The 14,694-nt window shown below is 34.6% G+C and overlaps 1 protein-coding gene across 2 annotated transcripts in view; it reads left to right on the top strand.

The window, feature by feature from the left end:
• The first annotated feature begins 199 nt into the window (after positions 1-199).
• The window catches only part of LOC144968292 (alpha-mannosidase 2C1-like), a 43,872-nt gene continuing 29,377 nt past the window's right edge, over positions 200-14,694 (top strand). The window contains exons 1-11 of one of the 2 annotated variants that reach the window (XM_078906506.1): positions 200-338; positions 866-1,023; positions 1,794-1,919; positions 3,177-3,368; positions 4,240-4,417; positions 7,235-7,329; positions 8,379-8,470; positions 10,454-10,560; positions 11,414-11,524; positions 13,366-13,458; positions 13,772-13,888. In XM_078906506.1, coding sequence (XP_078762632.1) covers positions 917-1,023; positions 1,794-1,919; positions 3,177-3,368; positions 4,240-4,417; positions 7,235-7,329; positions 8,379-8,470; positions 10,454-10,560; positions 11,414-11,524; positions 13,366-13,458; positions 13,772-13,888 — 1,218 coding nt within the window. In that variant the 5' untranslated portion in view covers positions 200-338; positions 866-916. Of the gene's footprint in view, positions 418-865; positions 1,024-1,793; positions 1,920-3,176; positions 3,369-4,239; positions 4,418-7,234; positions 7,330-8,378; positions 8,471-10,453; positions 10,561-11,413; positions 11,525-13,365; positions 13,459-13,771; positions 13,889-14,694 lie in introns of both variants that reach the window. The other variant, XM_078906507.1, reaches the window with a different exon arrangement.

The raw sequence follows: 14,694 nt of genomic DNA, 5'->3' as shown, positions 1-14,694 counted from the left end.
TAGAGTTAATTCATTATTATCTGACTAAAAAAACTTGATCTTAAAAATCAAAATTTTAGTATCTTCTGTGTGATAATAATAAACGAATGTGTATTTACGACTTTTTGATAAATCAACACGCTTGATAGATTTTTTAAAAAGAATTACTCTGAAGCATTCATCTACCTATTTTAGTTAAGGGGTCATTTTAAGCTAACTTGACCCTTAACCTTCATATTGTCTGAGGGGAGGATCGGAAGTTATCGGGGGGTGTGCACTACAGATTCTTTTTCTGTGATTTAGATCAAGCTTGTCTGTAGTTAAAATAGAGAGCTTCAGGCACTTGGTTTGGTGCTCATGTTGGTATAAAGAACTAAAATTGCAAAACATTAAAAGAAACTTGATTGTTTCGATCAATATCCTAACTGCCGTGAACGAGTGAGCAGGTTTCTATTTCTATTCTAAATTATTCACGATGGGTTAGTTAAAGTTAAAAAGGAAAGTAAAGCCATCGAAATGGGCGTTCTCCATACACGCATCTCAGTATCACGCGAATAGTCCCAGGAGTCCGGTAGTAAAATACCAAGTCAAAACTTAACTAAACTAAATGTAAAATGACAATTAACAATCCATGAAGTGTCGGTTAATAATTGGAACAATTTTAATTTTTTTAAATCTACAGGTACTCAATCTCAATGCTTTCCTGAATACATGAATGAAATGAATGCTCATCATTATATTTTTCATCATTGGATTTTCAGGATTCAAAATATTCTTATTGATTTTTAAAGAAGTCTAGTGTTTAAAGATCAACCCTCACAAAAGAAGACCATTGCTGTTGCTTATGTCATCACAGTTCAATAGCTTCAGTTTTTATTTCATACAGAAATTGTACTAACAGTGGCACATTTAACAACATCTGGTGAGAGTGATAGTCATGTCTCTGCCACATCATCCCCCACTCAAGCACAAACGTACTACATTGGAGAGAGCAGAGAAGTTCATTTCACAGGATTACTTTACAGATGTGAATTTACAAAGCAGGTAATTAATTTATTATTTTTTTTTCACTTTATTTTGCCAACTCAACAGCCTTTTGGAATCCAGACATTCGGTTTTTTACCATTGTAAAAAATAAAAATGTTTTCCCTGTACTGTTACCCACTTGAAAGCGACTTAAAACTAAAAATGGTGTCAAATATGAATTTTAATTTTTAGCTCCTTTGAGACTCAGTCATCCATAAACAAATTATAAAATATATATAAAGAAAAAAGAAAAGACCCAATTTTTTCTCTCCAAAACTTCAACTTTCAGCATCTACATCACCCTGAGATAATATTGGATCAATTTGAGGCCACGGGATACATGACATAGGGATGCAGTTGATGATTAGAATATCATCCTAACAAAGTTTAATACTTTCTTTATACATGCTTGAAATGGAACCGAATTTGAAAGACTGAGTGTTAAAGCTAAATCCCGACTACTGCTGTAAAAGATGTTGCGTTGTTTTGATAAACAAATTTTTTTCAGGTCACCTGAATAAATGGCATTTTATATTGATAGTAAATTGGAATGAATTCTTTAAAAACTGGAAAACTTGAATAAAGCACAAAGTGTCACAACGGGCTTGAATTGGTTTCGGATTGAACAATTCAAAGATACCTTTTGTTTAGAAAGAGGAGGGGGAGTAATTTTTTAAAATCTTAATTTTTGTTAAGAGTATAAATGCAGTTTTCATTTAAAAAAAAATTATTTGAAAAAATTAAAAATTAACCGTTTATTTCATGCTGTTTTTGATATTTCACTGTAGACTTTATGGAGGAATGCTGCAAGTTACAAGTCTGCGCCACTTTGCTGCACCAGATCGAATACCATACAATGAAGCAGTTAAGGGAACTTATACACCGGTGTCACTGGGAAAGGCCTTTGGACCAATGTGAGTAATACAAGCTATGCAAGGGTTGATATGAAATTGTGTGTAATGGAAAGAAAATTGTATTTTTGAAAAATTGTTTTGATAGTTTTACGATTACAGAGATATTCTATTGAAGAGTGTCAAAACACTTCAACATTCAGGCTAACAGTGACTATCATTATTCTATTTCACGCACATTCTACTCCAACCTGGAATACCAATACTTAGAATTTAGTTTATTATTAGTGGTTCCTATTGCATTAAAAATAACTGAAGCAACAAAAATAAAATTGCAGAGAAGTAAAACTTAATGATCTAGTTGTTATATCTCTATACTCCGAATAATTCCATTGATTTTCACGCTTTTTGACCTTTTAATGATAATGATGATGATGATGTTGATGATGATGATAATAATAATAATTATCTATATTAATAAGAGATAGAGCAAGTCTGTGTGTGTGTGTGTGTGCCAACTACAGGGAAAACGAGACTATTATCTGCTATGAAACTTAGTCAGTTTGTTAACATTTTTATCCTTCTGATGCAAAACGTTGAGATTTTTGCGAATTAGGTTGATTTTCCAATGCCCATATAAAAAAAATTTCATCAATTTTATTCAGTCCCTAATGATAATAATAATAATAATAATAATAATAATAATAATTATAATAATAATTATAATAATAATAATTATAATAATAATAATTATAATAATAATAATAATAATAATAATAATAATAATAATAATAATAATAATAATAATAATAATAATAATAATAATAATAATAAAGTAAACTCCAAAGACAAGATTTGTAGCAATTAAGTTGTATATCATATAATATAAATAAAATTTACAGAGCGTCAGTCTCCAACGGATGTGTTCAACGGCACTTTACAAGACATATTTGACATGGGAATTTTAAGAAAGCTAAATCTCACAATTGTAAACGATCTATTAAGTAATACTGATACCAATGGGATATGAATGTGGTTTTGAAAAACATAAGGAAAATTTAATTAAAAGTGTTCTGTCTTCAGTCTACTTGAAGCACTTAATAGTATGAGCACTTTAAGTAAAGGCCGAGAGAGAATCTCAGATTGATTGTGTTGCAAAGTAAAAAGCGTGTTATTTATATAGATAAGGTTTTAGTGGCTTAATAGTGATTGCATCTTATGATAGTAATTATTACATGTTAAATCATAATGGACTCATTTTATTTGATATCCTATATCAGTAATTAAAGAAAATCTCATTTTATTATTGTTCATCCACAGATGGAGCACTCACTGGTTTGAGGTAGACATTGACATTCCAGAATCATGGATTGGACAAGAGGTCCACTTTCTTTGGAAGTCTGGGTGTGAAGCTCTTGTTTGGATCGACGGAGAACCTCGACAGGGGTTGAATGAGATGGATGAGAAAAATTACTACATTTTGTCAAGGAAAGTGGATCAGCATAATTTAAGGTGATTTATCTTTCCATAGATTGCATACATTTGATGTCACACTACTACTTCTTGTTGCCTTATTTACCAGCCATCCAAGGGATTATTTCTCTCCTGCTCAATCCAACAGTTAATAGTTATTGCTAAACACGTTTGTGGGTTAGAAATTTATGTCATCGTTTTGCCCTCGAGAATTTCTGAGCATTTTACTGAACCGCATGCCGTTTACTTCTATCCAAATGATTCAAATCAACTCAATCAGCAAATTGTACAGATGGGTTTTTCGCGAATTTTCCTCCATTTGGAGATTTGTTTTATGATGAAGGATTAATGTGGAAGCATTATCATGTACTTGTATCATATGATGATTATTTTATGTTAATGGGTCACAGTGGATATTTTGCATCATGGAGGTATCCCATGTGTATGATTTGCTGATTTTGTTTTGAGAATCAGTTCCCAGTCCTGAATTTTGTTGATTATGAATTATTGCGAATTGAAGAGTTAATTTAAATCCTATATGAGGATATACCACGATTTTTTCCTTTTAATTTAGGCTGATTTAGCATAAGCATACTCTCAGTACACAAGAATGCGACTATTGTCTAACAGAAATAATCAATTATTGCAGTATCAGAACCCTTATGCCACAATCCTTATTTATTTTAAAGAGGGATTTTTTATTTTAAATTGTGCATTCAGTCATTGACCATCTCATTTAAATATAAATCTATGATCTTGTGAAAAAGAATGACAGTAGATAGTCCTTCAGGTAAATTTAGGACCATAAAACTGTTGTATATATATTAGAATTCTCGAGACTTTGGAATTATTGAAATTTTGTTTTTCTTAAAATATAGCTGTATTTTTAAAATGGCTATCCCTCCCTCAGATTTAAATTGTATGTTGAGATGGCTTGTAATACATTGTTTGGCGTTCAAGGAATAGCAACATACAAAAAAGAAAACGAATCAAGAACCTTCACCCTGTCGCAGGCAGATATTGCTGTGTTCAATCGTGATGCTTTTGACCTCATCCATGACATTCAGGGTTTACATGATATTGCAAAGGTAGGAATATACATTTCATGCTTAGACTTTGTAATGTGATCTAATTTTCTTCCAATCTACAGAGTTCAATGTTTTAAATATTTGTTCCAGATTCCTCACCTCCTTTTTTTTCTGAGATCAGAAGACCGCAAATATTGTAGTCCTTTTAGTTGGAGTAATTCTTACAAGCCCTAGGAAACATGGAGCAGGAGTTTATCCTGTTTTCTGTAGTATAAAACAGTAAAAATTGCTTGCTTCCAGTTAATTTTAGCTATAAAAAAGAAAAGGGATATTCATAATGACTATTTTTGTAAGCATGTCAAAATTGTGAATATCAAAGAATTTTGCGAAATCAGACATATTTCCCTTGTTGCGTTTCCTATTGTGAATGGCTCTACAAACTTGCTTTATGTAATGCTTAATAGGTATAAAATAGTCTATGTCAAAGTACTTTCTACTGGATCTTGCAAACCAGGATATCCAGTCATTTTTGAATGAACATGGGATCAACAAATGTGACTGAACATTAAATTGAAAATGTTCACCATGCTCGTGGATCAACCATTTGAGCTATCGGTATATCAGTGACGAGCCAATAGCCACCTATGCCTTGATCCACCAAATGGTGCTTCAGTAGTTTGAGTTGACAAGCCCCTGCACCAAAAGTATTGTATCTTTCATCACATGCAGCGCAAGCAAATGGCACTGATATCGACTGGCTTGTGAACACTTGTGTAACTCCCATTGCCACCTAAGCTAGATTTTGCACCTCATGATGCCTCGCTTTGTCCCACTTAAAGAACAAGCTACAGATATTAAAAATATGATAAATTATGTTGTGTCCATAATTGAACTAATGATAAAAGGTTGTGTTGGTCTTGCATTTTTATTTCAAATTAAATCTCCTAAGACATGATAAGAAAATATAGATAACCTAGATAACTTTATTGATGTTTATCAAAATTATTTGATGATAATGAATTTACTCTTCTCGTCCACAAATAAGAATATGAAATTACAGTATATATCAGGTGAACAAAATAGGGTCTGAACTTAGATAACTTGTAGCCATTTAAATCATTACTAACATTTTAACAAAGATTACTTAAGGGGAAAACACAACTATATTGGAGAAACACTCATAATGAAGAAAGAAAAAAAGCCGTTTTTTGTTAAAATATGAAATATGAGTCATCAGCTTAAATGAAGCAAGTTAACAGAGACATTCATTAAACGGTACACAAGGGAAATGTCTCTGATTTTACATAATTCTTTGATATGTACAATTTTAACCCTCTCGTGTTCAGATTCTTTTTGGGGGAGTAGATAATGAGTTCCCTATATGGCCATGTCAATCATGTAGACATCCTTTGATGATATAAGCCTACTCTTTGATATCTGTAGTCGCCTTTTCGTTTTCTACGGTCACTCATGGCTAAACTCCGCCCAGAAACGATTTCATAGGTCCGTCCATCACCAAATTTCAAACTTTTGTTCTCGTGAGTTCATAAGTTTTTTGACCGAAGAACGATTGGCTACTGAGCATCTTGACCCTTCAACAATTGGTTGTTCTGGCAGCTCACGTGTCAACAGCCGTCAACAATGAATTGAATCATCGTTGATGCAGTGGAAGACGGCCATGGAATAGTTGCGTCACATCGCCACGTTGTTGAATAAATTATCCAGGCATGGTCGATAGGTAAAAAAGCCAAATTATGTTCTAGTTACATTTGAAACAAAGTATATCACTGATCTCGTCTCTTTGAGATATAAAGAATGATATAAAAATCAAGAAAATCGGCCGATAAATAAAAAAGTTGCTAAAAAAAGCTAAAATAAACAAAAGCAATTTTTAAAATCAAATTTATTCGTAAAACAGTTGGTTTTCAACCGATTTTTATGAAACAAAGACCAATGTACTTCTTTTTTCAAGCTGAATTTCAGCAATATGACTTTCAAATTCCTCAGAATTAAATTTTTTACTTTTAGATTTTAGCTTTTAGGCCTACTCCATAAGGTGTTATATTCCTTGCATAACAATAGCGTAATACATCGACGGGGAGAAGCGTCTTTGTTTCGGCCAGCTGGATAGATAGCCTGTGATTGGTCGAAGACTTCGAGATGCTTGATTCACAATTCTACACGAACGGACCCCGGCGGTCTATCAAAGAGGTGTAACAAATTTATTTACCGACTATTTTTCTTGGTGCTAAAATTACAAAGTAATAATTTCGCATCAGAAAAAATAACTCTGAAGTTCCTATCTCTTTATTACAATAAAATTGATACCTCGAATGACAAAATCGACCCACAAATAAGGGAGTTATAAATTATTCATAATATTTTTAAAAGTTTACAATAATGGTCTTCAAAGTCATTTTTCATCACCAAAGTCGTAATTTTTTACCGATTTTTACCAAACAAAGTGCAATGTCAATGATTTTCACCCGCAAATAAAATAGGATTTAAATCGCAATTTCTGAAACGTATTTTCTTTTCTGTCGGCAAATTTATAAAAATCAAAGCTGAAAACACCCTGCGGCAGTGACAGGGCCTGCCATTTCCTTCACAACGATTGGATTTTACTTACTGAGGCCAGTCTTGACTACCCCGCCCATGAATATTATGCCGTTGTCGGTTTTTGTCGGGTTGAATCTTAAAGAGTTAACAAGTGTTACAAAAATATTCATAATGAATATCCTTTTATTTCACAGATAAAAATTATCTTTAAATTTTAAGACCATGAAGTTTAAAAGCAATCAAAGTAGTAGATCTTTATTTAAAACATGATAAAACAGTTTCGAAATGATCATTATGTGATGTTACTTTTTATCATAGGAACTGGGAGAGGACCAGAGAGCCTATCAAGCCCTTTATGCAGTAAATGACATTATGAATATCCTGTCCACCCGTGACGAGACAAAATGGCCAAGGTAAATCAGCTCGGTCAACTTATTTAAACCAATCATGCAGCTATGTTTGTCAAAGTAACCCATATATTTGCAGTGTTTTGATTGTTATGTTTCTTTTAGAACTGGGAATCAAAAGATTAAAATTCATCCCCATCGGGAAATGTGTTTTAATTCCAAGGGAATACTGGAATAACCCAGGCGTCAGCCGCAGTGCAGCACTGCAAAGTGTGCTAGGGCAAGGTGACTTGCTCCAGGTCACACAGCGTGGTAGATGGTCTAAGCAAAGACCATTCTGCTGAGCTGTGTCATCCCCCAATTCTTTACTCAATCTTATCAAATATGCTTCATAATGGAACAATTTACCTTTTGAAAAAAGAAAAAGAAATAAAAAATTGCATTTTAATGGTGTTTATTTACAGTAAACACCATGCTCTAAGTGCTTCACAATTTTTAATTTCCTGATGATACGACAATACGTAGGACAACTCATGCAGTCTGTTAGGTGATTGTCTTTGTCCGAAAATTGAATTATGTTGCCCCACTCTTGTTTGACTTCTGAATTTAAGGTCCATCTCTGAGGATGAGGAAAATATGTCGTGTTATGTAGGACATACCCTAGAGGTGCTTAATCACCAGCTTGAACTCTCAGACGAATTTAGGTTGTGCTGTGAGTTCATGACCCAATTGTATATATATCATTAAGATAATATATAATGCTTAAAACTTTAAGAATGAGCCACACACTATCATTTTCAAGAAAGTATCCAATTATTATTGTTCTGGTTATTTGGGCGGGTTTGTTAAAATAACATTTATTTATTTAATTTTTTTTTTTTGCAATGAACATGAATTTAGCTCCCATTAACTTTGTGGCACTTCACTGTGGTAGAGGCCTGTGTTATCTTTCTTTTCTTGAAATAGACCCTATGGATAAATTCTCTTCAGGATAAGAAAAGGAAATTGTTTATTTATTTATTCATGTAGTTTTCAAGAAATTTTATCTCGCCATTAACATTGTATGATGGAAGGATATTATTATCAATTTATTTTTCAATTTGTCCATGACCCAGGTGCAGGGAAATTGCAACGAAATTCTTCAGTCAAAGAAATGGGGAAAGTCAACATACCTTGTATGCTATGGGACACGCCCACATTGATACAGGTTTGTTTTCTTTTTCTTTCTTTCTTTTTTTTAATCTTGAAAGACAATTTCCAATTTCTGGATTTAGTTTAGTGCCATGTGTCATTTTGAGCATTGTCAATGATTGGATGAGTGACAATGAAATAATGACATAGTGTCTTTGTGTCAGGACCTTGCACACATTACCCTAGTCGACTCAGGTGTGAATGAGGACAGGGATATAGGCTTAAATAGTATGGCTCAGCAGTATGGTCTTTGCTTCGTACCCGAAAGGTACAGAGTTTAACTACCCACCGCGACGTGTGGCCTTGAGCAAGTCACCTAGCCTTAGCTCACTTTGTGGCGCTGCACTGCGGTTGACACTTTGGTTATTCCAGTCTTCCATTGGAATAGATCCTAAAGAAAATTTTTCCCTTAGGGATAATAATAATAATATATACTTTATTCATCCAAAAAAATGGAAATTCGTTTACAGATGTGGCATGCATAAAAATGTATAAACACAAAGTTGAGAATCTACGGCGACAAATGCACTAAAATGTAAAAAATATACAACCAAAAACCAATAGCAACACTTTATATATAAATTTGATAGATTGAGATAGGCCATACCTCTGGCCTTTAGTCCAAACTTGTGTGTGTATATTTAAAAGATAGTTTTTAATTTAAATCACAGTTGCGCGTTAAAAATTCGAACACCATGTGGCAAAAATGAATTAAGGTGACGTGTTGTCTTTGAATTTGTTTATTTTATTTATTATATTGGTACGTGGGTCATTTAAAGATCTTCCAAGGCAAGGATGGCTATGCATAAACCATTTTCCCACATTGATGAAGAAATTCTTTGCATGCATAAAAAAGGCCCATTCAATACAACCGTTGCCAATGCTCAGAAACTAGAGCAATGCAACAGACATACTATGCGACATTTAATTCTAGAGGCAGGTCTGGGTGCAAGACATCCAGTTGTTCGGCTGATGTTGACCAAACAGCACTGCATGAATCATGACCATTAGGCTCACAACTACATATGATGGACACTAGAACAAATGGTCATACACGCTTAACAATACATCCAATAAGTTTTGAAACCATGCGCCATTTTGTTTATCAACCACCCTAGCAATAACATTTGACATCTTGGCCCTCGACAATTTCCCACCCTATAGAGCCTACACCACCCAGTGCTTTTTGAGGAACAACAATTTGAACCCTTAATGTGGTCATCCCTGTCATCAGATATGAATTCCATGGAACAAATGAGGTCTTAGTATTATGTGCAGTGTTTTAACAAGCTTACCATGTAATTCCCTACAAACTCTTGAGTGATCCTCGACAATATTGGAGGTTTCCACAAGAAGAAGAAGAAGAAGAAGAAGAAGGTCTCAAATTTAAACTCTTAAAAACCGCCAAATTCTAAGAAAAGACAATGGTAAACTTTTTACTTTTGTAACTTATGTTTGAAACAAGATAATTACTGAAACTGTCTACAGTCTTACATTGTCGACGAGGCACTTGCTTGATACTCTAAAATATTGATTACCAAAACCATTTCTGCCAAGTTGAGATTTCCAGTTTATAGAAGTTATTATTGGCTGTACAGCAATGGCAGCAAATCTGTGATTTAATGAAAACTCGACCATTCCTCTTTCAGTTGATATGTAACACTTGTGGATTTATTGTATGAAAATAAGGTGACAGAAAACAAACATGTAACATCACTTTTGATCATTACTGTATCATGGAATGATTTCTTTGCTCCATTCACAGAAAAATTGATATAGATAAAACAATACAGAAAGGGACAAAAATTAGAAGACAGAGACAGACTTCTGTTTGAAACCTCAGTAAGTGGATGGCCAGTAGATGGATTGGGTAAGGGATGTGGTTTTTTTGAAGAGGGCTGAAGGATGGAGAGAATTATAGAGAGAGAGAGAGACATGGTTATCGATGTCTGCAACAGGCATGGCAATTGATTGATACAATATTTCTTACCTATTACAGCTTGGTTGTGGCCATATGCTGAGACGATTAGAAAATGTGCAAGGTCATGGTCATGCTCAGTGAGGTTGATGGAAAAATATCCAGACTTTAAATTCTGCTGCTCACAGGTAATGTCACTGTACTTCTTTAAAGAAATGCTTTCTTTCCATGCTATTTTTATGTATTTGTTTATCAGTTCTATATATCTTCTGAGGATTACTAGCCCCCCCCCCCCCACTTCCATCATTTAAACTGTCGCTATTTTGATAGTAAGTACAAAGCGCTTTTTCTAAAAATGTCCATAACCCACAAATATTTGACTTTAACACTTGCAATTTGAGTACCTGGCTGTTAACAAAAAATGTAATACCACCTAACATGTGCATCTCATCCTACATGTTACGTGTTGCTGTTGTAAAGTGCTTTGAGTATGTTTAAGGGATATTGCGCTATATGAAAGCTCAAGTAAACTAATATAATACTATTTATTAGAAATGATTAATAATTAGTTTGGTAAGTCAATTCCTGTTAAAAATGTATATCAACACTTGAAAAAAATAAGAAATGATCATGTTTTTCCAACATCACTGCAAGAACACCTTCAGGCACACATCGGCATGAAGAACAGTGATATCATCAATAACTGAACAAGAAGAAATACACCCAAGTCGGATGTTACATTCACCCTCTGATGACCTTTTTCATATTTTATTCTAATGACCAGGTACAAATTATCTATCACTCATCACTATTGGCCCTTTTGTCCACCCAGCCATGATTCTGTAGTTGGGTCTGTTCGATGTTCTTTTTGTTAGACCAGTATCCCACATAAAGGGTGGCAAGAAATTACCCATTTGAAGCTACATAGACTGGGATAAAGTCTGGTTCCATGAACCTTATGGCTATAAATGACTAATCTCTATTGCTATTTTCTAATTTATACTCAAGGAATGTAATCTTTTTATCTTTTGATACTCCTAGGCTCAGCAGTATGAGTGGGTAAAAATGCACTACCCATCACTGTGGAAGGACATTTGTAAATTTGTTGCAAAGGGTCAATTTATTCCTGTGGGAGGGACATGGGTGGAGATGGTAAGTTGCCATAGGTTTTTTTTTGGATTCATATGTGTATATGTGTATGTTTGTGGGCAGGGGGTGGGGGTGTACGATGTGTAATTTGCAGATTCGCATTTCTCTATTTCTCTTTTCTTGTTTTGCCTTTTTCAAAATTTGCATTGTTTTTTTTTTCACACAATGATAGTTGTTCACCTCACCTGATTATTTGGAAATGCTAGGATATAATGAATGAAAGCTGACATAATTTCGGGTCAGGCTGTTTGCTGTACACCAAATTAATTCATTTTAAAACAAAAATTCTGGCGGGCATGATAACTGCAGAGTCTGTATAGTAAAGAGGAACAGTTTTCCAACACAATGATAAGTCTTGACGGTTGTAACATCAACAGGACTCATGACAAAGCCTCATTTAACCATTTTTTGCTATTTCTGATGGGACATTCATGAACCAATTAGAAAGGCAGTGAGAAAATCAACACCAAATGAGCAAAACAATTGGCTGCTCATCAGATTCCTGGTCGGGTATGGACAACTTACTTAGACTATTGTCCCTATGTAAATTTCTTCCTAAATAAATAGTTTGCAATATTATGCTTTGTAACAACAAGATATGAAGTGAATAGAAAAGTGCCAGAAGACAATAGAGAATAAAAAATTTTCGCGGCGGTGGTGGGGTTTGAACCTGCGACCTTATTGGTTCGACAACTCCGCCTGGCAGGTGAGAGCGTGGCTCTACCGTGTGAGCTATCCACGAACACAAAAATATTCGTTTCAAACTCAAAGTCATTACTAGATCCCTCTCTCACCCACTTCTTGAGACCGCCGATTCGTTCGTACACCACCATCGCGAATAATTTTGACCAGTAGTTAAGCTTAATAGCCAATATTCTCAACACAAACATATAACATAGAAACGATTGAGACATTGAGTATGCTCCGGTGTATGGGGTGAATTTTAATTCAGAAAAGTGAGTGGAGCAGGCACTTATGTTGGTAACAACAAGATATGAAGTGAATAGAAAAGTGCCAGAAGACAATAGAGAATAAAAAATTTTCGCGGCGGTGGTGGGGTTTGAACCTGCGACCTTATTGGTTCGACAACTCCGCCTGGCAGGTGAGAGCGTGGCTCTACCGTGTGAGCTATCCACGAACACAAAAATATTCGTTTCAAACTCAAAGTCATTACTAGATCCCTCTCTCACCCACTTCTTGAGACCGCCGATTCGTTCGTACACCACCATCGCGAATAATTTTGACCAGCAGTTAAGCTTAATAGCCAATATTCTCAACACAAACATATAACATAGAAACGATTGAGACATTGAGTATGCTCCGGTGTATGAATTAAAATTCACCCCATACACCGGAGCATACTCAATGTCTCAATCGTTTCTATGTTATATGTTTGTGTTGAGAATATTGGCTATTAAGCTTAACTGCTGGTCAAAATTATTCGCGATGGTGGTGTACGAACGAATCGGCGGTCTCAAGAAGTGGGTGAGAGAGGGATCTAGTAATGACTTTGAGTTTGAAACGAATATTTTTGTGTTCGTGGATAGCTCACACGGTAGAGCCACGCTCTCACCTGCCAGGCGGAGTTGTCGAACCAATAAGGTCGCAGGTTCAAACCCCACCACCGCCGTGAAAAATTTTTATTCTCTATTGTCTTCTGGCACTTTTCTATTCACTTCATATCTTGTTGTTACCAACATAAGTGCCTGCTCCACTCACTTTTCTGAATTAAATATTATGCTTTGATTTGAGTTTGACTTTAAAAAATGTAGATGATAACTTTAGAAAATCTCAAGTATTACTTAATTATACCAAGTGTACAAATATTTATATTCCCACTCAAGGATGGCAATGTTCCCAGTGGTGAGGCTTGCATCAGGCAGTTTTTGTATGGGCAGCAGTTCTTTGAAAAAGAGTTTGGTATCCGTTGCAAAGAGGTGAATTTGTTTTGAAATATGACACTATAGATATAATATGATTACTTTCATCATAATGAGTAACAGTTATTATTTTCTACTATGTATTTTCCTCTTATTTCATGTCATTTGTTTTACTTTCCCTTTTAAAATATCTAATTGCTTTTCCAATCAAGAAATATTAAAGCTGACTTAACTAAAAGAATTGTCTTGTTAGGAATTATATTCACAGTTTTTATATATGCAGTATTTAATTATGTTTGTGATTTAGCTGTTCTGCTCTCAAAACATTGCAATGATGATATGATAAAATGTTCTATATTTCTAACCTTAGTTTTGGTTGCCAGATACCTTTGGTTACTCAGCTCAGTTTCCACAAATTTTACGACATTGTGGCATCTCCCGATTTCTGACGCAGAAGATAAGCTGGAGTCTGGTCAACAAGTTTCCTGTAAGATTCTGTTGAAATATTAATTTAATCTTTGAAATGAAATGATTGATATTGGATATCTTTTTATCTCCCATAGTGAGCACAGGAGGCTAATCGTGCTGTGCCTTCTATCCCATTATATTTGCTTTCCGTTACTGTGCTACTGTTATATGGGATTACTTGGTTTTGCCCTGGCTCTGGTTTGGGTCCTTTGTCAAGAAGGAAATATTGAAATATACAGTTCTTTTATCTTTATTAATTTTGTTGGATTTCAAAATACAATGACGGATAAATAAGATAAAATAAAATCACCTTTGTGTATCCCAAGGGAAATTTGTCTTCAGGGTTTATCTTGAAAAGAGACCAAGATAGCCAAGGCAATAGCCGCAGTGCCGCACTGCAAAGTGAGCATTAAGAGCTAAATTTCTTGCTCAAAGATAAAACGAGATTCTGACAGTGGTGTTCAAGCCCGACTCCCAAGTGTTAGTGCCATGCCTTATCCACTTGGCCATTTCTCTTCCCAGGACTATTATCTTTCATTGTGATGCTATGATGGGGCTGCACAGTATTGGACTGAATTAGGTCCGTGTATTTGAGATGGTTAATACATTAGAGCATATTTCCTCAAACTCCTCGGGATATAAAAAAGTTTGAAAAAAATTTACTTCGAGGAAACCGTGTACTAATAATAAGGAAAAAATTGGTGACATTTGCATTTGAATGAGCTCGAGGAAACCATACTCTATGGAATGCTTTATAAGATGCATTTTGCATACATTGACATTGTCCTGCTTGAGATGGATTTGGAGTATAGGAGCATTGTTTAT

The sequence above is a fragment of the Berghia stephanieae genome, chromosome 3, assembly GCF_034508935.2.
Source record: "Berghia stephanieae isolate SIO BIC M18660-M18661 chromosome 3, UCSD_Bste_1.3, whole genome shotgun sequence".
NCBI lineage: Eukaryota > Metazoa > Mollusca > Gastropoda > Nudibranchia > Aeolidiidae > Berghia > Berghia stephanieae.
The sequence above is the reverse complement of the archived record's forward strand: the minus strand, read 5'-3'. Positions and strand labels throughout refer to the sequence as shown.